The sequence below is a fragment of the Onychostoma macrolepis genome, chromosome 10 (assembly GCF_012432095.1).
Source record: "Onychostoma macrolepis isolate SWU-2019 chromosome 10, ASM1243209v1, whole genome shotgun sequence".
NCBI classification, from domain to species: Eukaryota; Metazoa; Chordata; class Actinopteri; order Cypriniformes; family Cyprinidae; genus Onychostoma; species Onychostoma macrolepis.
In genome coordinates, this window is record NC_081164.1 from 26,374,290 (window position 1) to 26,399,775 (window position 25,486).

The following is a 25,486-nucleotide window of genomic DNA, read 5'->3' on the forward strand; positions in this document are numbered from 1 at the left end:
TATATATATATATATATATATATATATATATATATATATATAATAATTAAAATACTAATTATAAACTACTAATTTGCAATATTGAAATAAATAATAATAATAAAATAGATATAGAATATAATTTTAAAAAGTATATTCATTGACAATAATGAAATATTAATATTAATAATAATAAATTATATATATTATATATATATATATATATATATATATATATATATATATATATATATATATATATATATATATATATATATACAAAATAGTTAAAATACTCATTACATTAATTTGCAATAATGAAATACTACAAGTAGTAGTAGTAATGTTAATAATAACAATTTATATATTAAATGAATGTATAAAAACAATTAAAAGCATTGTAATATAATAATTTGCAATAATTAAATGCCTACATGCCAGATTAATGAAAATCCAACACAATCAAATAAACAATTAATGCAAATAATAATGAAAATAAATAAATAAATAAATATATACAAAGTATGTTAAATAAATGTATAAAATTAACAATAAAAATTATATATTCCAAATAAAAAATAATTAAAATAATAATAATAATAAATAACAAAATAAATAATTAAAATAATTATAAGAATTTGCAAGAATGAAAGTAAATGAAATTTTAATGAAAATTAATTTGCAATTATGGCAGAATATTTTTTCTTCTGTGAAATTCTAAATGAGACATTAGACGGTATGAGAATACAATGCATGCTGATTTATTATATACCTAATTTGTGACCCTGGACCACAAAACCAGTCTTAAGTCGCTGGGGTATATTTGTAGCAATAGCTAAAAATACATTGTATGAGTCAAAATGATCAAATTTGTTTTTATGCCAAAAATCATTAGGATATTAAATAAAGATCATGTTCCATGAAGATATTTTGTATATTTATTATGATAAATATCTCAAAACTTCATTTTTGATTAGTAATATGCATTGCTAAGAACTTCATTTGAACAACTTTAAAGGTGATTTTCTCAATATTTAGATTTTTTTGCTCCCTCAGATTCCAGATTTTCAAATAGTTGCATCTCAGACAAATATTGTCCAACAAACCATACATCAATGGAAAGATTATTTATTGAGCTTTCAGATGATGTATAAATCTCAATTTTGAAAAATTGACACTTAAGACTGGTTTTGTGGTCCAGGGTCACATTTATTAAATAGCTAAATATCAGATTAATGTATATATAAAATATATATTAAATTAAACAAGCGTGGACGACTCTGGAGTTTCTGTCAGGTTTGGCTGACGGGCATCATAGCCAATCATACGACTGAAAACACTGAAAATCCTTAATTTGCTGCTGAGTGAAACTGTCCCAGTGTACCATACTGCATTGCACTTCGTCAAATCATATTTTGTGATCTGGAAACTTTATTAGTATCGACACAGCGCTGCATAATGTATAATTCTCACCCTGACACCAAACCTACCGCATCGGCCACTTCAATCTCATAGACCTTCTGCAGAGATTCCCGCTCAAAGAACAGCAGCTTCCCGTTCCCTTCGTCCTTCTTCACCGAGGTTCCCGTCAGAAGCAGTTTATCATCCGGACTGAAGCAGCAGTCTGTCCTGCTCAGAACACATCCATCAGCACAGTTACAGCAGAGAAACACTTCACATTCACACAGACTTGCAACACACTTCACAATCTGCTGTGCTTTCACGCGTCACAGTAAACAGTAAAGACTTCATGTTATTAACATAATGCTCACAGTCTTGTTATAGTCAACTAAAACTTTTTTTAAAATTATATATTTGTTCATTTAAATAAAGCGGAAATATATAAAAACTATTACATGAAAAGCAAACAAAAATAAATGAAACAAAAATTAGAAATGTTGCCTAAATAAAAAAATTTAGAAGTTAATAAAAGATTTTTAAAAACTGAGTTGAAAAAGTAACCCCCCCCCCCCACCAAAAAACCAACAAAAATAACAAAAGCACATCACAAAATTCTTAAAATTTTAACTAAATGATAACTGAAATATAAAAATAAAATCATAATCAAAATATAAATTACTATTATTATAGTATATACTGTGAAGAACTGTAAAATAATATCTGACTAATGATTTTCATTATATATATATATATATATATATATATATATATATATATATATATATGTATATGTATATGTATATATATATATATATTTTTTTTCAATTCAATTTCAATTCATAATTGCTTTATTGGCATGACTGCAAAGATGCAATATTGCCAAAGCTTGGAATATATATATATATAAAAACAAAAATGTTAAATATATTAATATTTATATTTTATATAACATATAAAATATAAAAATAAAAACATTATATATAATTGTGTTCATTTGTGTTCAAAATAATAGCAGTGTGTTTAAAAAAGCGAGTAAAGCTCAAAATCCTCATAATAACTTTAACTTCAATACTCACAAATGCATTGGGAACACTGCGCATTCTATTCTAAATCAGTGTCTGCATTTATCTTTACAAAGTCAAACATTTACTGTATAAACAGAAAACTGCTTGAAGATGTAGCTTTCTTGTGAATGACTGAACTATAGCCACGGTTTCTGAGAGCTGCTTCACATCTGTGTTGCGTGGAGTCTGGCGGCTGTGCACAGGACGATTGCACTACAGACCACAGTTCCTCTGCATTTCTTGGTTGTGCCTCAGAAACAGTATTTTTGAAGTCACCCCACAAGTTTTCTATTGGATTAATGTCTGGAGATTGGGCTGGCCACTCCATAACGCTAATCTTGTTGGTCTGGAACCAAGATGCTGCTGGTTTACTGGTGTGTTTGGGGTCGTTGTCTTGTTGAAACACCCATTTCAAGGGCATTTCCTCTTCGGCATTAAGCAACATAACCTCTTTAAGTATTTTAATGTACTCAAACTGATCCAGGATCCCTGGAATGCGATAAATAGGCCCAACACGTAGTATGAGAAACATGCCCATATCATGATGACTGTCTTCACAGAGTACTGTGGCTTGAATTCAGTGTTTGGGGGACTGTCTGCGGTCCCTAGACCCATAAACAACAATCTTGCTTCATCAGTCTTCAACATATTGCTCCATGTCTCTTTAGGCCAGTCAATGTGTTCTTTGGCAAATTGTAACCTCTTCATTTTTTCAGCAATGGGACTTTGCGGGGGCTTCTTGCCGATAGCTTGGCTTCTAACCAGTTTTTTCTAATTAAACTCCACACTGCTATTATTTTGAACACACCCTTTTCAATTAATGATTCAATTACACAGAATCAACAGCATGCATGTCATTCTATTACTCTACCACACCTACTAGTAAAATATTTGCCATGTAGAAATATAATTTCTACCAAAAACAATGACTAATCTGGTTAGTGATGTTGGACTGCTATTATTTTGAGCATAACTGTGTATGTGTGTGTGTGTATATATATATATATATATATATATATATATATATATATATATATATATATATATATATATATATTTTTTTTTTTTTCATATATATTTTTCTTATATATTAAATATTGTTTAAAAAATATATATTAAAAAAAATTATATATATATATATATATATATATATATATATATATATATATATATATATATATTTCTTATATATTAAATAGTTTAAAAATTTTTTTATAAATATTTTAACAAATATAAAATAAATATTTTTAAACAATATTTGAAAAAACATTAATAAACTTTAGTTATTATTATTATCATTGTTACATCATTTGTATTTGTTATTAATTATAATGAATTATTTATTTTATAATTAATATGCAGAATACATATTAATTCTAAAATAAAAGTGCAGATTTAGCTAATTTATTTTGATTAAATTTATTTATTTATTTTTGCAAATTTATTAAGAATTGGTGAGACCGATCAAGATGCACCATCTGTAAACAGCTCATAATGAATTTGCAGGAGAAGTGTTAAGTTCCATTTACATGGGGAAGAAGGAGGTCAGGCCGGTGACAGCAGCGAGAGGTTTCCTGAAGTTGCGTATGTCCCACGTCTTCAGAGTGTCGTCTCCTGAAAACAGACGGATGAGCGATCGAATCAAAGCTGAATCAGCGTCATTGTGCGTCTGCGTGAGTCAAAGTCTGATTCCTTACACACTCAGGTCGCTTCCACACCAAACACAAGACCTCCATTATCTGCACACAAGTCTGCTTTGTGCTCGCGTCCAGCATATTCCAACGCATTCAATATTTTAAAACCCACAAATTCAGCTGTCAGGGTCAATGCAGAATAGCGGTGGGCGGTATGAATAAAATCATATGAATAATTTTATATCAAATTAAGAGTATATTTCACTGTGTAGGCAGTGTTGCTGGAAAGTTAAAAATCATATATGAAACGAAAAACAAACATTGTTACTTTTACATTTTATTTATTTATACATTTGTATTTAACATTATTTAAATGATAAAAACAAACTAGTTTCCTTCATTTTAAAAATAATCTAAATTTATCTAAATATTAGATCTAACTGCCACCTCATTAATAAAAAAACATTCTATGCCTTCACTTCATTATCCTTTATCCCTTCCCGTCCTAGCTTTTACTATTTTGAACGACGACTGAAACCTTGTATAACAGGCACTTCTCGTGTTTATTGCCATCTTATGATAAATCATTTGTTGTATTCCTCAATATTAAGTCGCTTTCGATAAAAGTGTCTGCCAAATGAATAAATGTACATTTTAAAGATATATTTATATATTTATTATATATTGTTATTTAAATATCAATATATAAGTATATTTATGTCTTTATTTTTGTACAATATATAAATATAAAAATAACAGCATATATATATATAGATCAAATCTTTTAAAAAGTCTGTTATATATTTATTCACTATTATTTACTATTTACATTTTATTTACTTTATGTAATATTTAATAATAAACATTATTTTTTAAACACATTCTATCTATCTATCCACAATTTTATATATCCACATTTTTAAATGTATTTATATATATTTATAATATAGAAAACAAAAATAAAAGTGTGTGTGTATATATATATATATATATATATATATATATATATATATATATATATATATATATATATATATAAAAAATGTATTTTTATATTTTATTATATAAATTTATATAAACAAAATAAATAAATAAGTATATATATATATATATATATATATATATATATGTAAAATATATGTATTTATTTTATATAATATATAATTATACACATTTTTTTTTTAGTTTATTTTAAAAGTTTTTCTTATATTTTATTTACTTTTATTTACTATTTATATTTTATTTGTTTACTTTATGTAATATTTAATAATAATGGTATCTATCTTGTGTGTGTGTATACATTCTTTTTTTTTTTTTTTTTTACTGTCGCATTTAGCCAGTCCTAATACAGAGAGAAATGAGCGGCGGGTCTGACCTCCTCGTGATGCGAGGGTTACTCCGTCGTAAGAGAAAGTGAGGCAGCTTGTGTCGGACCCGGCAGCGTGAGCCTGGCGGCAGTGGAACTTAGTGTGAACCTGAAAAACATAACAAAAGCACACATAAGACACGGAGGAGCAGCTTTCAACACGTCTGGATGAGCAGAGGCGAGACCTGCGCTCCATTAACACTCTCACAAAACACACAGAGAGCTCTGCGGCCCAAACACTTTCCATCTGCAAAACCACACTCCAGTCTGAAAACCGCTGCATTCTGGGAAACCTCGCTCGGAGCCGTTTCTCACATTCAACATCAACACAAGAATTGAGGAGGAGTATATAAGCTAAAAACCCTTTTTAAATCACACCAGCGGGTAACTTTCAGCACTTCTTCTGAAGAGAGACCCTCCTGTCTGTTCAATTACTGAAGCACCGAGTCTTCAGCCTCAACAGCTCGTTACATAACACCGTGTGACGAGATCTGAATGATTTCTCTGATGCAGGCTGAACAGAGGAGCTCAACGAAGAGCTCCAACACCAATATATATCAAACACATCTGTTTTTCTGAGGCTTTCACACTTTCATTAGCAGAATAGTCGAAAGCTGAGAATAGAATAAAACAGAAAATTGAATTACAAATAAAATAAATAAAAAATGAAATGAAGTCAATTAAATAAATGTGAAATAAAATCATATATTAAAATAAAACAATAAAATGAAAAGGTGAAATAAAATTTTTAATTAAAATAAAAAATATAAACTAATTAATTTTAAAAAATTGAAATAAAATATATTGAAATAAAAATAAAATAAATGAAAACGACAAGTTAAATAAATAAACTGTAGTAAAAAATTAGCAGATGAAATAAAACCACAAATTAAAATAAAATATATAAATAAAAATAAAATAAATTAAATGGTTTGAAATAAAAATAAATGAAAATAAATAAAATGAAATAAAGAGGTGAAACAAAACTATAAATTAAATTAAAATAAATAAAAAAAAATGAAAAAAATGTAATTAAATAAACACGTAAAGTAAAATTATAAATGAAAATAAAAAATAATTCAGAAAAAACAAACGAACACACACAATTATGCTTTCAATGGGGAAATTACAATGAGTTAAAAATAATTGCGATTATAATTTTTATTTAAATATGATTTGGTGTATCAGTTTTACATCCATTTCATAATTCCTGTATGAGCTATAAGCAGCAGCTGTTGTACACTAATGAGTGATATCTGGTCTGTGTGTGTGTGTGTGTGTGTGTGTGAGAGGAAGAGCTTCACCATACTGTAGTGTTCTTGGACTGTAGACTGGAAAACAGCGTTTCTTAAGGAAGGAGAGCACTTCTGAATCTGACATGAACAGTGCGTCTGAACTCTGAGCTCCATTAAGAGTCTGAGTGCCCTTAAAGTCACACAGCCTCAGCTCAACACTAAAGCAATAAAACACATGATGACCAAATATGATAACCATGATCAAAGTGTATGATTTATCTAATAAAACAACCTCAGTCAAACTGCCTGGCTGAACGGATCGAACAGATGAGGAGGACATCTGTCAGGCGTTTGCAAAACATCCAGAAGCCGTCTGGTTCGGTGTTATTTTAGCATCACTGATATACTAAAAATGTTTTTTGTTAATATTTTGAATTAGATATTATTTTTATATTTTCTTTAGGTAAAGTTTTAGTAATTTTGATGTGTGCTTTTTGTCATTTTATTAGTTTTTAAATTTTTTTTTTTTTAATATAATGGAGAGCAGACCAAAAATTTAATAAATAGAAGAAAATATATTTATTTTAAAAAATATATAATTATATATTTTATATAGTTGAGAGCTCCTGCGTACCTAACTAGTCTTCTATCTCGCTATAATCCATCACGCTCCTTAAGGTCGCACAACTCTGGACTCTGGTTCCTAGGAGAGTAAAGTCCACTAAAGGAGGCACAGCTTTTTCACATTTGGCTCCTAAACTCTGGAATAATCTTCCTGATAACGTCCGGGGTTCAGACACACTCTCTCTGTTTAAATCTAGATTAAAGACACATCTCTTTAGTCAAGCATTCACATAATGCATCTCGTAACCTTGTACTGCAGTTATATCTGATCAAACGCACATTATTATTCTTCAGCTTGGGTTGAACACATAATTTTTGCTTGGATGGAACAGCAGCTACGCTAATCATGTCTCTATGTGTTTCTCTGTTTTTGTTGATTGACATCTCGTGGTAACTAGGAATTACAGAAGCTTCAGTCTGGATCCAACCCTTAAATGATCTGAGACGACCAAACACCTGAGACGAGATGATGCCGACCCCTCAGACAACACACAGAACTACCAAATTTTGCTATAAGTTTGATTGCAACATATAATCATTACTGTTAGTGTTCACCGTCTGTTTGATTACATGACATTAACTAACTGCTTGAGTTTTACTGTACATTTCTGCCAGATGGACATCAACTTGAGATAGTCACCACTGATAAGCTAATTACTAAATATAATGTAGAAACTTTCATTTTCTTTCATTTGCATCGTGAAAAGCGCTATACAAATAAACTTGAATTGAATTTGGAATGACATCATGGTAAATAATGAACATATATCACTTGTGAACTCGTTTTCCTTTTTCTGTTTTTTGTAGCCAAAACTTCACGGTTTGAGATCTTACAGAAAGTGACTCGCAAAAACAAACCCACCATGAGAAGTTTTCACTGGAGCCGTGACAACTAGCCCCGCTCAATTAAAATAAATGAAGAGTGATGGAAACCGAAGCCGGTTTACGGCTGGAGAACCGAAGAGAGGAAAAACACGAGCTGAGGACGGGAAGAAACGAGTGAGAGACGGAGGAGAAAACGAGGTCCAGAAATAGCTGATGGACAGTGCGTTTAACAGAAGTCGTGGTACTGGAACGGCCAGATAACGAGCGACCGTCCTCACCGCCAAACCAATTTACTGCTGCATAATTGGCGTCTTTATCAGAGTTTCTCCACCTGCTCGTGTGCCGCTCTGTTGATTAACCCACGGCCAAATCAGCTTCATTAATTCACACAAGTTCTTCCACTCGAAACGAAGGGCGCACCGGCGCGGCGCACAACGCCTGTCAAGAGTCTGTGTTTCTCCACAGCGCATGTTATTAACCATCTCTGCTCTTACAGCGTACGATTCATCAGTGTGTGTTACTGTGATGGAAATAGGATGTTTTCATAATTGTTTTCATAAATGTATTAAATACATTTTTATGCATGCAAATAATCTAATTGAATAAAAATGCTAAAAATTTTTTTTTTTTTTTTTTCTCCCGTTAACAACTTTTGGTTTTACTGAAAAACATATTGTTCTTGAAATTTCTGGAATAACCAATTAACTGTGGTTGATTAATCTAATATATTTCTAAATTTGCCTTTATAAAAGTCTTTGAAAACAAACATCAAATTAAAGATTAAATTATATTTTTTAGGCATTCAAATAATCTAAGTGAATTAAAATGCTAAAAATAAAATAAAATAAAATAATAATAAATAAATAAAAATATTTGTATTTTTTCCCCCTAAAAATGTTAGTTTTTACTAAAATACACTGTTCTTGAAACTCCTGGAATCACAAAATTAATTGTGGTTGATTAATCGAATATATTAATCCGCTTATTTAAATAAAAATTCTATTCTATTTTAAATCTATTAAAATAATTTAACCGTTTTGAAATGTTAAAAATTTTATTAAATTTTTTTTTTTTAAATACATTTTTAATTTGTAACTTTTCCTCAACACAAAATTACTTGTGGCTGATTAATCTAATAGATCTTAACAGGCAGCTTAATTAAATTAATTGAAATTAGGATTGTTTTTTTTTAATATATATTAAAATAATCAAACTGAATTAAAATGCTAAAAATGTGAATGGAAAAAGGTTTTAAAAATGTATTCCAATTTTTTCCCCTTAAAAATAAAAAAAAAACTTGATTAATTTAATATATTGTTCAGTTTGTGTTAATAAAAGTCTTTGAAAACAAACATGTAGTGAAAAAAACAGTGAAAGTTTTTTCAAACTTTTGGAATCACAAAATTAATTGTGGTTGATTAGTATAATATATTAATCAGTCTTATTAAATTAAAATTAAATTATAATTTTTCATGTACCAAAACAATCTAACTGAAGCTTTTTTTTTTAACAAAAATCATCAGCCTAATATTTCATAATCCGATCAAATCCTGATGGACGAAAACTGTAATCACATTACAGAAGTTAAACAAAGTCTTGTTGACTGTAACTCAGAAACCTCAACTGGACAAGCATGTTAAACATCTGAAGAAGCAGCGATTAGCGAGAATCAGCTGGACAGAGAAATCAAACATCAGGAGCACAAAACAGCCCTGTTTCTGCTGAGATGAGTCCTGCGCCCCGTCTCTGCCAGATCCACGCATGAGGGAACGCAGAAAACCGCCGGATTATTGTTGACAAGACGCATTGAGGGTCCGGCTCGGGTTTCCATCCAGAGCTTCCAGAGACGTCCATCATCTGCGGCCTGTCATCGCCAGCAGCCGGATCAGCGTCACACACTGAGATTTCACTGGAGGACGGAGAAAACGCCTAACTGAAGCCAAATGTGAGGGGAAGCAGAGTTCAGATTCACCTGCCATCTTTAACTTCACCAACAGTTGAGCTCAAAAGTTTACATCCCCCTTTCAGAATCTGCAAAATGTTAATATTTTACATAAATAAGAGGGATCGTACAGAATGTTATTGTTTATTTAGTACTGACCTGAATAAGATATTTCACATAAAAGATGTTTACATATAGTCCACAAGAGATAATAATAGTTGAATTTATAAAAATGACCCAGTTCAGAAGTTTACATCCCCTTGATTCTTAACACTGTGTTGTTCCCTGAATGATCCACAGCTGTGTTTGTTTTTTTTGTTTAGTGATAGTTGTTCATGAGTCTCTTGTTTGTCCTGAACATTTAAACTGCCTGCTGTTCTTCAGAAAAATCCTTCAGCTCCCACAAATTCTTTGGTTTTCCGGCATTTTTGTGTATTTGAACCCTTTCCAACAATGACTGTATGATATTGAGATCCATCTTTTCACATTGAGAACAACTGAGGGACTCATACGCAACTATTACAGAAGGTTTAAATGCTCACTGATGCTCCAAAAGGAAAAGCCATGCATTAAGAGCCGGGGCGTGAAAACTTTTGAACAGAATGGAGATGTGTACATTTTTCTTATTTTGCCTAAACAGCTTTTTTTTTTTTTTTTGTACTGCCCTTCAGAAGCTGTAGAAGATACTTACATGTTTCCCAGAAGATAAAATAAGTTAAATTGACCCTTATCTTCAAATTCAAAAAGTTTTCACCCCCCGGCTCTTAATGCATGGTTTTTCCTTCTGGAGCATCAGTGAGCGTTTAAACCTTCTGTAATAGTTGCAAAAATAGTTTGAGAAAAGATGGATGTCAAAATCATAAAGTCATCGTTGGAAAGCATTCAAATAACACAAAAATGCTGGAAAACCAAAGAATTTGTGGGAGCTGGAGGATTTTTCTGAAGAACAGTCAGTGCTCAGTTGAACTGTTCAGGACAAACAAGAGACTCATGAACAACTATCACTAAACAAAACAAAAAAACACAGCTGTGGATCATTCAGGGAACAACACAGTATTAAGAATCAAGGGGATGTAAACTTTTGAGCTCAACTGTACATATAATCCAGACCGAGCTACTCGGATAATACAATGAGCAATCGACGTGTTAATGGCATCAGATCTGCAGATGGTGATCAGAATGTGTTTGAGGCACTTAAACAAGTAAACTAGATATTCACTGCAACATTATTTATTACTTTTATTTAACATAATATTCTGCTTTCGTCAAGCACTGAGGTATCAACTATTCTGGTAACACTTTAATATATGGTTTAGTTTAATCATTTAATCATATATAATTGTTTATTCATCTTAATAAATAACACTGTTTCCTACATGCACTCATATATATTTAATATTTCAAGTTTTATCCTTAATGTAATCAGTGTTGTCAATGTTCACTAAAACTATTTTAAAAAATGGCTGAAATAAAATAAAATATTCATTTAAAAAACAACAACTGTTGCCTTGGTAACTAAATAAAAATAAGATTAAGATGAAGTAGAAATATATTTTTATATATTTTTTACATTAATTTATGTATTTAATTTAAATTTATGATTTAAATTTATATCATTTTATTTATTTATTTATTTTATGATTTTCATTCATTTTATTTATTTGATTATTTTATCAGTTCATTTCATTCTATTTTTCATTTGAAGCTAAACAGAAATATTTAAAGAAAATGAGAAACAAAAGCATATGAAAAGTACTAAAACAATTTACATTGATTCATTTATAGTTTATTTTATCCTTTTATTTCATTCTATTTATCTTTATTTCACTTAATTTGCATTTATTTGATTAATTTATTTTTTTAATTTGATTTATTTCATTTTAAGCTAAATATTTAAAGAAAATAATAAAAATGACAAAAGCACACAAAATTATTAAATTGTAAACTAAAATTAAAAAAATAAATAAATAAAAATAAAAGCTATTTCAAAATTGCAATGAAAAAAAGAAAAGAAAAAAACTTCTCTAATCATACGCCTGTAATTTTCTCTGTACCATAGCTTGGTCAGACTAAGAAATCAGGCCTTGGAGCACGTCTCGTACCTTTACCACATGGTCCAGCGAAGAGTTAATTGCAGCATATCATTAGGTATGGGATTCCTCAGAAATGGAATCTACACTACACAACTACACTCTTCTTGTGCCTCTATTCTGAACAGTGTTGCACCGTCGAAGCTTAGAAATCATAAGTCGATGCCAGTTCTCTGGCATAACAAAACAATGCATTCTCTCAGACAGGCCTGCAGACGTGCTGAGCACAAGTGGAAAAAGGATAAACTGCAGGTTTCACATGAGATTATTACCATGTTCCAGAAGGCAGCTAAGGCTGCTAAGTGCAAATACTTTTCTGATCTGATCACTAAACATTGCCACAAACTTTGTGTCCTTTTTTCCACCATTGACTATTCCACTAAATCCTCCCGTTAAACTTTTCCCTGAGCCTTCTGTTTCCCTCGGTGAAAGTTTTTCACAAACAAGGTCATGGCTATTAGATCTCAGATGGCTCATACTGGTTATACTCTGTCTTATGCTCCTCCACACGTCTGTGCTTGAGCCACTTTATATAGCACTGAATCTATTTGTCAAATAGATGTTTTATTGTTTGTTTTGGGCATTAATCATCTACTAACATTTTTCTCGGTTGTGGTGTTCAGCAAGGTTCAATCCTTGGGCCTGTGTTGTTTTCCCTGTATTTGCTCCTCTTGGCCTCTATTTTTGAAAAATATGGTGTCTCTTTTCATCTACATGTCGATGATAGCCAGCTCTATCTTCACTTACAGTGCAATAATAAATACTCTCTTCAGCCACTGTTATATTGCCTAAACAAACTTAAGTCATGGCTTTCAAGCATTCTTTACACCTAAATGAAAATAAATCTGAAATTATTATGTTTGGAAACGTAAGGTGCTTTTGATTTTGATCTTAGCCCCATATAATACACAGTGAGCCACGAATTTGGGCATCAAGGGCCCTATGATTTCTGCGATGTGGAAAACGCGGACGGAATCACAGAATCAGGTCATAAAAATGGAATTTACTGTATAACGTGTAATGTCACGTAATTTGCCAAATTTTGGATCAATAAATCAATAGTAGCTGAGTCCACTTAAATGAAAACGCGATATGGACAAATATACTATTTATAATAGTATATACTATACTATAGACTAATATACTATTCAAATATGAATCTTGCATGTTCTGCGTTTCTTTTGAGAAAATATATTGTCACATCTTATACAAACAGAAATTTAAAGGTCTTCACAGCAACCTGTCAAAATTAAAGTTTGGTTTAACTTTAAGAAACTGTGACAGAAATATATTAATTAATGTTTTGACAGTACTACTACTAATAGCAATTTGTTTTATTAAAACATAATTTTTAAGGAATATTTACCAAAATAATTGTTTATCGAAATGTGTTTACCAGGAAAACGTAAATACACAACACAGTATTTCTGGAAAAAAATTTTTTTTTTAAATTAATTAAAAAAATACATTTTTATAAAATCAATTAATTGGAGATGCTTTTGATTACTAACATTTATTGAAACCATTCAAATGGAATCCAAAAAATTACTGGAAAACAGAATTTGGTTAAACAAATAAAACTGAACTTGAAAAAAATAAAAAGTATTTCATATTCCATTTCTCATCTTCAGTTGGTTCAAAAGCAGCCGCTAGACTGCTTGAAGAGAAGCAAAAGCAACACCATATAATTCTTATTTTAATGTGCCCTGCACTGTCAAATATAGGATTGATTTTAAAATCTTATTATTTGTCTATAAAGCCCTCAATAACCTGGCACATCAATACTTAACTGATTTATTGCTTCTGTACACCCCTTCTTGAAACTTGAGATCTTGTGTCCTTGGCCTACTCATAGTTCCTAGAGTTTAACTAAAAAAACATTGTTCGTGGTTAGTTCATGATATGTAATGCATAATATTAATGTTAAGTGTTACAAACTCGCCTCTAAATACTATGTAACAGTGCTGGGTCGTAACTGATTACATGTAATCTGGATTACGTAATCAGAGTACTCGTAATTAGATTATTTTACATTTTAAAATGCTCATAATCAGATTACAATTACTTTTTATGGATTACATGATTTGGCAGTAAATGATTCATAGTTTATTGATCTACTGTATATATATATATATAAGTTTACTTTCTAAAAATACTACGGTGTGTCATACCATTTAGCTTTGACTAATGGTCATTGCATCATACTTCTGAATTTGAGGGGGAAAGCACCTCTCAAGCAATTAAACCATGTATGAAAACTACTTATGCATGTTTCTAAACACTAATATACATCCGGCGCAATGCGGTGCCAGGCGCGACGCAGGTGTTTTTTGCAAGTTTCAGCCTGACGCAGTTATCATTTTCACGTCCTGCGCCACGTTGTTTAAATAGCAAATGCATTTGCGCTCATTTGCTGGTCTGAAAATGAGGTGTGTTCAGGCGTATTGTTGGCGCGTTGCTATTTTGATAGACCGAGCCATTGACCAACTAAAACCTGGTCTAAAGTCAACGGCGCAGTATTTTTTGTTATTTAAAGAGCGCGTTAGTAATATACGCCTATAGGCTGGTCCACAACACGTGTACACTTTGCTTATTACACACACAGGACGCGCAGCAGCACATAAACATGCCAAATATTAAAAAAGAAAGGACTACAATGTAAAAGATTATTATTGTGTAGGCTACATAGATATAAAAATGCCTAGTCATTGCATGTATCAGAATTAGGCTACCTATTTGATAGCGCACGAGCAGATCTGTTTCCTCTCTGGAGACGCTTCAGTCTTTGCGCTTGCAAATTCCGCCGCGTAAATAGCGAATCTGACACGGCGCGAGCGCAACTGGCTCTTAAAGGGAACGGGAGATGAGACTTTGATTGGTTTATTGCACGTTATACCCAACACACACCCATTACTCATTAAGAGAATAGGGACAACCCTTTTAAACCCAAACTTTTTTAAGAGCGACCCTATATTTTTCTTTTTAAATTGACGCGACCTATATATATATATATATATATATATATATACACACACACACACACACACACACATATATATACACAGTGTTGGGGAACTAGTTATTACGTAATTTAATTACAAAATAAATGTAACTGTAATCGGTTACAGTTACTGAGAAAAACTGAGTAATTAAATTACAGTTACTCATGAAAATGTTAATGATTGCAAAGGGGGTTACATCTGTTTGTTTGTATTTGTTATTTTTTCACACACACCCACATACAGATTTAATTGATTTCTTTCATAAATTGCAGTGAGTGCTCTAAAATATGAGACACCAATGTTTCAATAGTTTAGGACACAGAATAGGACTCATGCTTATTCAATAACGGTTTTATTTCCTATTTGGGTTTATGTATATGCTTTATTTCTTTAAGATTAACTGTTTTTTCCAAGCCATTGTATCTGGACTGAACAAGAACACTTGCGTTCTGAGCGGTGAGTGGATTCTGACTCACTAAAGCTCCTCTGATTGGCCACTGCGTTATAGAAATCAATGTCTCTGATTTGCTACAATGTACAACGCTGCAAAAACAGAGCGGAAACACAAATACACATTTGATTCTGCCGGTTACTTTCGTTTGGTTGTTTATGTTTGTTTAGTTGCTTCTTTCCTGAGTCTTGAACTTGGTTGCATTCATATGTTTTCCTTAAATCATCCTGGCGACCCATTTTTTAAGTTTCGCAACCCAGGGTTTGAAAACCACTGCTTTAGACCATGCACTTAGATCGTTAAAATAGGGCCCAACGTTTTCAATTTATTTGCTTTTTTATATCAATATGGTGCATTTAATGGTAAGTTTAAAACAAGGTAGGCAAAAAGTAATCTAAAAAGTAATCGGAATACTTTACCTAAAATGAGTAACCCAGATTACATTAATCAGGAATACAATATTTAAGTACTCTGGTTATAGGCAACTATAGCAGGTTAAAGTTGGGAGGACTTGTGCTGACTTTATCATGCCATTTGAAGGAAGCAACCAAACCCTGTGAGTGTTTTACACCTCCTGCCAGCTGATGAAGCATGTGAGGAACGGCTGATAAGAGGTTTCCTGAAGATGGACGTGTGTTGAGTTTCAGGGTGTGCTTGTTCTTCAGGAAGATTAACAGATTAACAGAGGAAGTCTACAGCCATGAGACTTCCTGAGGAAGACACGGGAATCATGCGCTCGACTCCATAAAGGTGTTTGCAATGCATGTTATTGCCTTATAAACTCCTGTATGTTCTTGTGAATTACTGCAGCCTCAGTTAAAACGCATTATAACACTCACATATACATAGTTACGCTTTAAAAGAGTTTAATGCATGATCTACACCTGGTTTTGTGTTTTAAGGCATTATAATTTGCTGGTGTAACATCAAATATATGTGCATTATAAAGTATTAAAACTGTGGCTAGAGTTATAAATAAATTAGTAATTGTTAAATAAAACATGTTCTAAAACTAATTTAATGTCCTATATTATGTGTTTTAATGCATTAAACTCTATACTTCATAAATAGGTAAGTACTATACTGTAATATAATATGTAAAATGTATATAATTTTACATATTGTTGTTGCATTATATATTTTATTAGACAAATTATTATATTAAACAGCACATTAAAATGTTTTAACATATAAATAATTTTGTCTTGTATTATTTTGTGTTTTACTGCATTATACTCTTTAAAATTCATAACCATGTCCAAGTATACTATAATGCTATATAATATAGTATATGATAATATAGAATACTATAATGCAATATAATTTGTAGTATAGCCTGTAATATATATATAATATTATTAAATCAAGGATATGATAATAAATTGAAAGATAAGGCATTACAATATGTAAAATATGCTGTATTATTTTTGAATTTTAATGCATTATTCTCCTTAAAAACTGTAACCATGAATAGGTAGTATAATGTAATATAATATGGATATAATATAATTTTTTTAGTGCTGTCAAACGATTAATTGCATCTAAAATAAAAGTTTGTTTACATAGTATATGTATGTGCACTGTATATATTTATTATGTATATATAAATACACACTCATACAGTAAATGTATATATTTATATTATATATAAATATATTTAATATACAAATATAAAATTTTTCTTAAATTTATACGTGCATGTGTTTGTATTTATATATATATACATAAATATACACAGTACACACATATATTATGTAAACAAAAACTTTTATTTTGGATGCGATTAATCGTTTGACAGCACTACATTTTTATAATTTCTAATTTTTATGATATATAATAAATAAAAATATGCAATACAATATATAAAATGCTATTAAAACGGCAATAAGAGCTGACATTCATACAGGACCTGTGAGAGACGGATCTGATCTGTTCTGAAACACAAGATGACGTAAGGAGTCAGAACATCACGCAGATGATAAGACATCACCTCACAGCTTTGAAGAAGACGAGACACGAGTCCGACTGATGAGAGGTCACGACCCCGTAATCAATGACCAAACCGAGATCTCCAGGATCAATCCGTCTGTCCGTCCCAATATCTCCACGCAGGAGATCAAGGTCTGGCTGAAACGGAGCACGTCTGCCTGCATTCTCCATGAATGAGCGACACGCATCTTTAACCGGCCCGGGTTCACTCTACTAGTCCTTCTGCCAGTTTTTGGTTAAGATACAAAAGTTTTTGAACAGTAAGATTTTTAAGATGTTTTTGAAAGAAGTCTCTTCTGCTCACCAAGCCTGCATTTATTGGATCCAAAGCACAGCAAAAACAGTAACGTTTTGAAAAAATTAAAATAACGGTTTTCTATGTGAATCTGTTAAACTGTAATTTATTTCTGTGATGCAGCTGTATTTTCAGCATCATTACTGCAGTCTTCAGTGTCACATGATCTTCAGAAATCATAATAATATGCTGATTTGCTGCTCAAGAAACATTTCTGATTATTATCAATGTTGAAAACTGCTGAATAGTTCAGGAGAACAGCATTTATCTGAAATAGAAATCTTTTGTGAGATTATAAATGTCTTTATCATCACTTTTGGCCAATTTAAAGCATCCTTTCTAAATAAAAGTATTAATTTCTATAATTTCTTCCTAAAAATAATAAAAAAATCTGACTGCAAGCTTTTGAATGGTATAGTAGTGTATAATGTTACAAAAGCTTTTTATTTCAGATAAATGCTGATCTTTGGATCTTTCTATTCATCAAAGAATCCTGAAAAAAAAATTCTACTCCGCTGTTTTCAACATAATAATAATAATAATAATGTTTCTTGAGCAGCAAATCAGCATATTAGAATGATTTCTGAAGATCATGTGACGCTGAAGAATGCAGTAATGATGCTGAAAATACAGCTGCGCATCACAGAAATAAATTACAGTTTAACAGATATCACATAAAAAGCAGTTATTTTAAACAGTAAAAATATTTCCCAATATTACTGCGTTTTGGATCAAATGAATGCAGGCTTGGTGAGCAGAAGAGACTTCTGACTGGTATTGTAAGTCACTGACCCTCGAGGAACGGGCTGTTATTGTGAGCTGCTGGGAATGCTGGCTAAATATTTAGTCTGACAGAAGCAGCAGTAATAAATCACAGGTTTTTGTGCTGCGGAGGAACAGAGGAGCAGTGAAGAATCATCGCGTGACATGTGTTTCAATAGGCCTTCTTTGGGTAATAAGATCACTTTCTTATTCCCGTCGTTCATCGATGGAGCTCAGGGACAAAATAAAGAAGGTTTGGACGATTATTGGCAAATCTCTATGCTTTTCCATAAACATTGACATGGATGTGTCATGTGACATGATATCCAGCGAGGATCGGTTCACAGCGTCTGTGAATGATTTCTCAAACAACAACCTCTTCAGGAAAACCAAACACAGAGCGGCTGATATTGTGATTGGCCTGATTGGTCATGAGGCACAAGCGCTGACAGACAGGAAGTTCAGCGTGTGATGTGTTATAGTTCAGCACATGAGAAATACCAGGAATCCATTAAACAGGTGGCAGAGCTCAGGTTATATCACAGAGTACGGATGTGTTTACTTCACTTCCTCCATTGCTGAATCTAACAAACACATGTTCAGATCACATTTCACCTCAAAAAAATAAATGATATATTTTGCATAAAGAAAATAAGTTACAACATTATTATTTTTTGCATTTAAAATATAATTTGCATAAAGAAAATCTAAATATTGCATAGAGGAAATTTTATACATTTATATAATTAAAATATAAAAAAGTATTTATTTTTTATAAAGAGAATAAATTAATAATACATAGACAATTAATAGATTTTGTATAAAGAAAATGAATACATTTATAATTAGTTATTTTTGCATTCAAAAATATAGTTTGCATAAAGGAAAAATAAATAATGTATTGAGAAAATATATGAGTTTTATACATTTACATAATTTAAATATAAAAATGTATTTATTTTCATGCAGAAAGTATTACATAGACAATTAAATAAATAGGTATTGTATTTAAAAACAACAAATAAATGTTGCATTCATTAAGAAAGAAAGAAAATAAAGCAAAAGAAAGAAAGAAAGAGAAAGAAAGCTTAATTAAGAGTCTTTGACCTGTGAATTATTTGAAGTGAAATAACAAAAACAAAAAAAAAAACATATTTCTTTAACAGTAATGAATGAGATGTAATGAAAATTCAGGAGTAAATGTGCTGAACTGTGCTGGAAATGCAGATGCAAATGTCACAATGCCAAAAAAGTCCTAAAAAAGGTTTGTTTTTATCCAAAATATAATGTACTATTTTTTTATTTCAATTTTGAGGTGAAATATGGCCTGCAGATGTTTGGTGAGTCACAAACAAGATATCACAAAACGCAGAGTACTGAGACAGAAAACGCAGAGTAAAGACAAAGCAAAATATGAATGCATTCAAGAAAAGCACATAATGTGTGAACACTGACTGCCATTGGTCAGTCAGACAGATAGTCCCGCCCCAAACTCATGTGATTGGCTGAGTCAGTTGATTGACATGTCAGTCATCTAAAAACCAGCAAAACCCCCAGAGATGCAAACAGGTGAGAAGACTGCGTGGATCGGGGTCATCGTTCTGTTAAAGATATTTGCTTTACATGCTCATTTCTAGTTACTTTAAGGTATTTTTTTTTATATTTTGTATTACCTTATATGTGACCCTGGAACACAAAACCAGTCATAAGGGTCAATTTTTGGAAAATCTGGAATCTGAGGGTGCAAAAAAATCTAAATATTGAGAAAATCTCCTTTAAAGTTGTTCAAATGAAGTTCTGAGCAATGCATTACTAATCAAAAATTAAGTTTTGATATATTTACGGTAGGAAATTTACAAAATATCTTCATGGAACATGATCTTAATATCCTAATGATTTTTGGCATAATAGAAAAATGTGCCACTTATGACTGCTTTTGTGCTCCAGGGTCACAGATGTGCAAAACTGTAATGTTTTTCTCTCACACACACGCAAACATTTTTTATCATCTTGTTGCAACATTTTACAAAAATCAAGATTGAAATCCCACGTTATAAAAGATGAAGTGCTATACAGCTATTTAAGACATTAATAATAAAGCTGATTCTGAGGCTATTTAGACGACAATGCTGACCTAAAATGCTAAATGTTTGCCGTCTCTCTCTCTTCATCGTTCACACCGCTCTGACCTCAAATACATCAAATATTACCCTTTTTAGTTTTTGAAGTACGCTCTTAAAAATAAAGGTGCTTCACGATGCCACAGAAGAACATTTAACATCTGAAGAACCTTTCTGTGTCACAAAAGCTCCTCTGTGGTGAAAGAAGGTTCTTCAGATCATAAAGAGATGGTTCTTTGACTGAATGGTTCTTCTGTGGCATCGCTGAGAAGAAGCTTTTTCATTACATTTAGTCATTTAGCAGATGCTTTTATCCAAAGCGACTTACAAATGAGGACAATAGAAGCCATCAAAACCAACAAAAGAGCAAGTGCTATAAGAAGTCTCAATTAGCTTAACACAGTACACTAGCAAGGCTTGTATTTTTCAATTATATAATAAATAAAATGAAAAAGAATAGAGCAAGCTAGTGTTAGAGGCCTCTTTTGCTTTCGTTAACTGTATAATAAATATGATGGGTATTTACGGCACGGCCATATGCTCTGCGTTAACTCACATTCCTGCTGCCAATTAGTGCCTCGTCCCCTCAAACGCAACGACGCTAACGGCTCACGACAGGCCAATTCTACAGCGTCCGGAGCTTGTTTTTCTAGAGCTTTGTTTAGAAGGAGAGGTTATTAAAGGAAGTCCAGCTTCACACCTGCGCTGAGACGAGCGGATGCTGACCAGCACACTGACACGCTTCATCACAGAACACCTCGATTACATTTATATGCATTATTCATATGTATATTATTTTTTGCAAAGAGAATTGTTTTTGTATTATTTCCGTAAAATGACTAATATTATTTTACAATATATAATATAATATAAATGAATTAAAATAATATATTACTATTTATTAATAGGAATATAATAATGCAAACCGTTAAATAAAAATTGTAATTGTACATTATAAATGATTGTTTAAATCACAGTAAATGAAATAACTGTTAACGTTTATGCATTATGTATATGTATATTATTATTAATGTATAGACGATAATTATTTTTGTATTATTTACATAGAATTTCTAACATTATTCTACAATTTGATATATATAAAATAAATAATATTACTATTTATAAGTAGAAATATAATACAAAACGTTAAATGAAATATACTGTTATAAATGATTACATTATTATTTTTAGATTAAATGTTTCTATTACTAATTTCTAATAGATATTAAAATATTATAATGTATTAATACTATATTATTATCATAACTAGTAAAATACACAATGTTTATATAAACATTTATTAATGCAAATGTTTATATTATATTAAATTATACTATTTATATTCAATTTCTATTATATACATATCTCCAAATCGTACATAATAATAATATTCTATTAAATATTTCTATTATAAATGTCTATTACATATATAATACATAATAAGCAATAGCTGATAAAACAAAACAACACAAATCTTTGATTTATTTGTACTGTATTTGATATTTCATATGCATTTCATGATTAGTATTCGGGTATTGAGCACTGCTGTGTCCGGATCATCAGAACGGATCTGAGACTCGTGTCGGAGCTCGGCTGTAAACGCTCTACGGTTGTTGGGAATGAAGTTTGTGGGGAATGTGGCAACAACATCCATCAAAGCGGCCACGTCATGGGAAAAGACCAGCTGAACAACACCTACTCAATCTATTACAACTGCTTTCAGAAGAGTTTCTAGAGCTCATACAGTAAAGCACAGCTGTGAGTGACGCGATGAAAATCTCTCTCTCACCTGCTTATTTCCTCCGGGACCCTGATAATGAACAGATCCGTCCTCTGAACATCTACAACCTGAAGTGGACTGAAACAACTACACGGAAACTCAGCTGGACATTAATGAGAGGAAGGCGACTATATACAAGCATCATTTTACAATTAAGTTCTGTTCTCCGGTTAGAATACATATAAAGCTTTACAGCAAAAAAGCACTGATTTATGTAATAAGAATAAACCAATAAACTGCCTTTTTGTGTGCTTTTTTTTTTATTTGGCTCATTGATTCTCATTTATTTCTGCAACAATTACACATAAGTGTGTCATAAAATAGCCATAAAAGCCTGATAAATCAAATATGATACTCAACAAAAACAACACACACACACAAACTTTTAATTTTAGATTTTGTCTAATGGTTAAATAAAATATTCCATTACAAAAAAAAAAAAAAATTGACTTATTTCATACGTCAAGCTTTTATAGGGTTAAATAATGTGATTTAAGAGTGTTTATAAACTTCCAAAACACAAAACGTATACAAAACAATAATATAAATAATGCAGTAAATAATGCATGTGTGTGTATATATATATATATATATATATATATATATATATATATATATATATATATATATATATATATATATATATATATATATATATATATATACACATACATACACACAGCAATATTATATTGCATTATTTATATTATAAAAATAAAAATAAAGGAATTGTTAATAATATAACATTTTCTCATAAGCAATATAAAATAAAAATATATATTTTAATGTGTGCGTGTGTGAATATTAATTTATATTACATATGTAATAAAATTAGCATTATAATTTATATTACATTTAACAATACTTAGTTATATAACTATATACTATTAGGTATGGTTATACATTACTAATGATTATATTTATGTTTATTAATGTTGTATATATATATATATTCCATTAAAAAAAAAAAAAGCTGAATTTTTATTATTACTTCATATGTCAGGCTTTACAGGGTTAGTTTCCCATACTCCACCAGAACGAGCACAAGCATCTTTATTAACCTGAGAGGCCTGATTCACAGCCGTCTGTCAGACCACACACCGGCGGGACGTCCTGACCAAACAAACCCGCGTCCCTCCTGCCCTATTCATCCCCGTCAGGCTGGAGACCAGACGCTCGGACTCCCACGCTGAGCAGAACCACAGTAAACGCAGTAAAACACCACACCGCCGCAGACCTGCTCAGCGTCAGCGCGCCGATGACCTCTGACCTCTGACCCCTCGCGTCCGGGACGGTCAGACTGGCGTGACGCTGAACAGCAGCGCTTTATTGGCCGTCTCACTTCCTGTGTCTCATCCAGGATACGGGTGTCGCAATAAACTATCGTGAAATTCAAAGCATGAAATACGACACTGTGCTAATTTATTGACATCGCTTTGATTTATTTAAATATATACACATATATATGTATATGTATATATGTGTGTGTGTGTGTGTGTGTGTGTGTGTGTGTGTGTGTGTGTGTGTGTGTATATATATATATATATATATATATATATATATATATATATATATATATATATATATATATATATATATATATATATATATATATATATATTTTATATACACACACATACATATACACACACACACATACACGTGTGTGTGTGTGTGTGTGTGTATGTATGTATATATTTTACTGTATGTAATATATATACACACACACACACACACATTAGTGCTGTCAAACGATTAATTGCATCCAAAATAAAAGTTTTTATTTACATAGTATATGTACATGTACTGTGCATATTTATTATGTATATATAAATACAAACACAAGCATGTATGTTTAAGAAAAATATGTTGTTTATATATTAAATATATTTATATATAATATAAAATCTAAGAATATATATATATATATATATAAACGTATATGCATGTAAATATTTCCAAAATATATACTGTATGTGTATGTATTTATATATACATAATAAATATGCACAGTACATGTACATATACTATGTAAACTAAAAATCGTTTGACAGCATTAATATATGTGTGTGTATATATATATATATATATATATAACACAAGGTTTTTGAAACCTTGCTAGTGTACAGTGTTAAGCTAACAGAGTTGTCACAGCACTTGTATATCGTTGCTCTTTTGTTGGTTTTGATTGCTTCTATTGTCCTCGTTTGTAAGTCGCTTTGGATAAAAGCATCTGCTAAATGACTAACTGTAAATGCACTCATAAGCTCAACAGAATCGTGTGTGATTGGTTATAATGCACAGCTCTGTAAAAACATGTATGTCTCCGGCTCAACACCAGCCAGCGAACGCAGATTTGAATTTAGCAGCTGATGATGTTTTCCTTTTTTATAGTTCACAGGACAAACTGCGCATTGCACCCAAAATCGTCTGGTGTGATTTGATTCCAAATTTAGGGGATGAATCCGAACACTTACGCTCAGGTTCCTGTCCCAGATCTGTATGGTCCCGTCTTGGCAGGCGGCGGCGATGAGTTTGCCGTCACGGCTGTAAGTGCAGCAGGTGGGCGTCACTCTCTTGCCCTGCAGCGACCGAGGCTTGAACACAGCCTTGTGCTTCTTCTCCGAGTTCAGGTCCCACGTCCGCACCGTCCTGACAACAGATTCAAAAAAATCAAACAAATATATAACTCGATTTGACATATTTATATTATTTTATTTTTTGAAAAAAACAAAACAAAAGAGAAGAAAAAAACTAATAATAAAAAAAATTATTTTATTTTAAATAAATGTAAATAAAAATGAAATAAAAAATAAAGTACTAATCATCATATGTACATTTATTTTACAATATTTAACTTATTCCTTCATTTAATTCTTATAAATATTGTAATATTGTAAATAGAACAAAAAAAGTATTATTTT

The 25,486-nt window shown here is 31.1% G+C and overlaps 1 protein-coding gene across 2 annotated transcripts in view; it reads right to left on the bottom strand.

Moving 5' to 3' along the window:
- The window catches only part of LOC131547866 (WD repeat-containing protein 70), a 78,351-nt gene that overhangs the window by 21,618 nt on the left and 31,247 nt on the right, over positions 1-25,486 (bottom strand). For both annotated transcript variants that reach the window (XM_058788611.1, XM_058788612.1), the window contains exons 10-13: positions 25,040-25,214; positions 5,454-5,553; positions 3,974-4,058; positions 1,470-1,608 (exon numbers count right to left, since the gene is read on the bottom strand). In XM_058788611.1, coding sequence (XP_058644594.1) covers positions 1,470-1,608; positions 3,974-4,058; positions 5,454-5,553; positions 25,040-25,214 — 499 coding nt within the window. The remainder of the gene's footprint in view (positions 1-1,469; positions 1,609-3,973; positions 4,059-5,453; positions 5,554-25,039; positions 25,215-25,486) is intronic.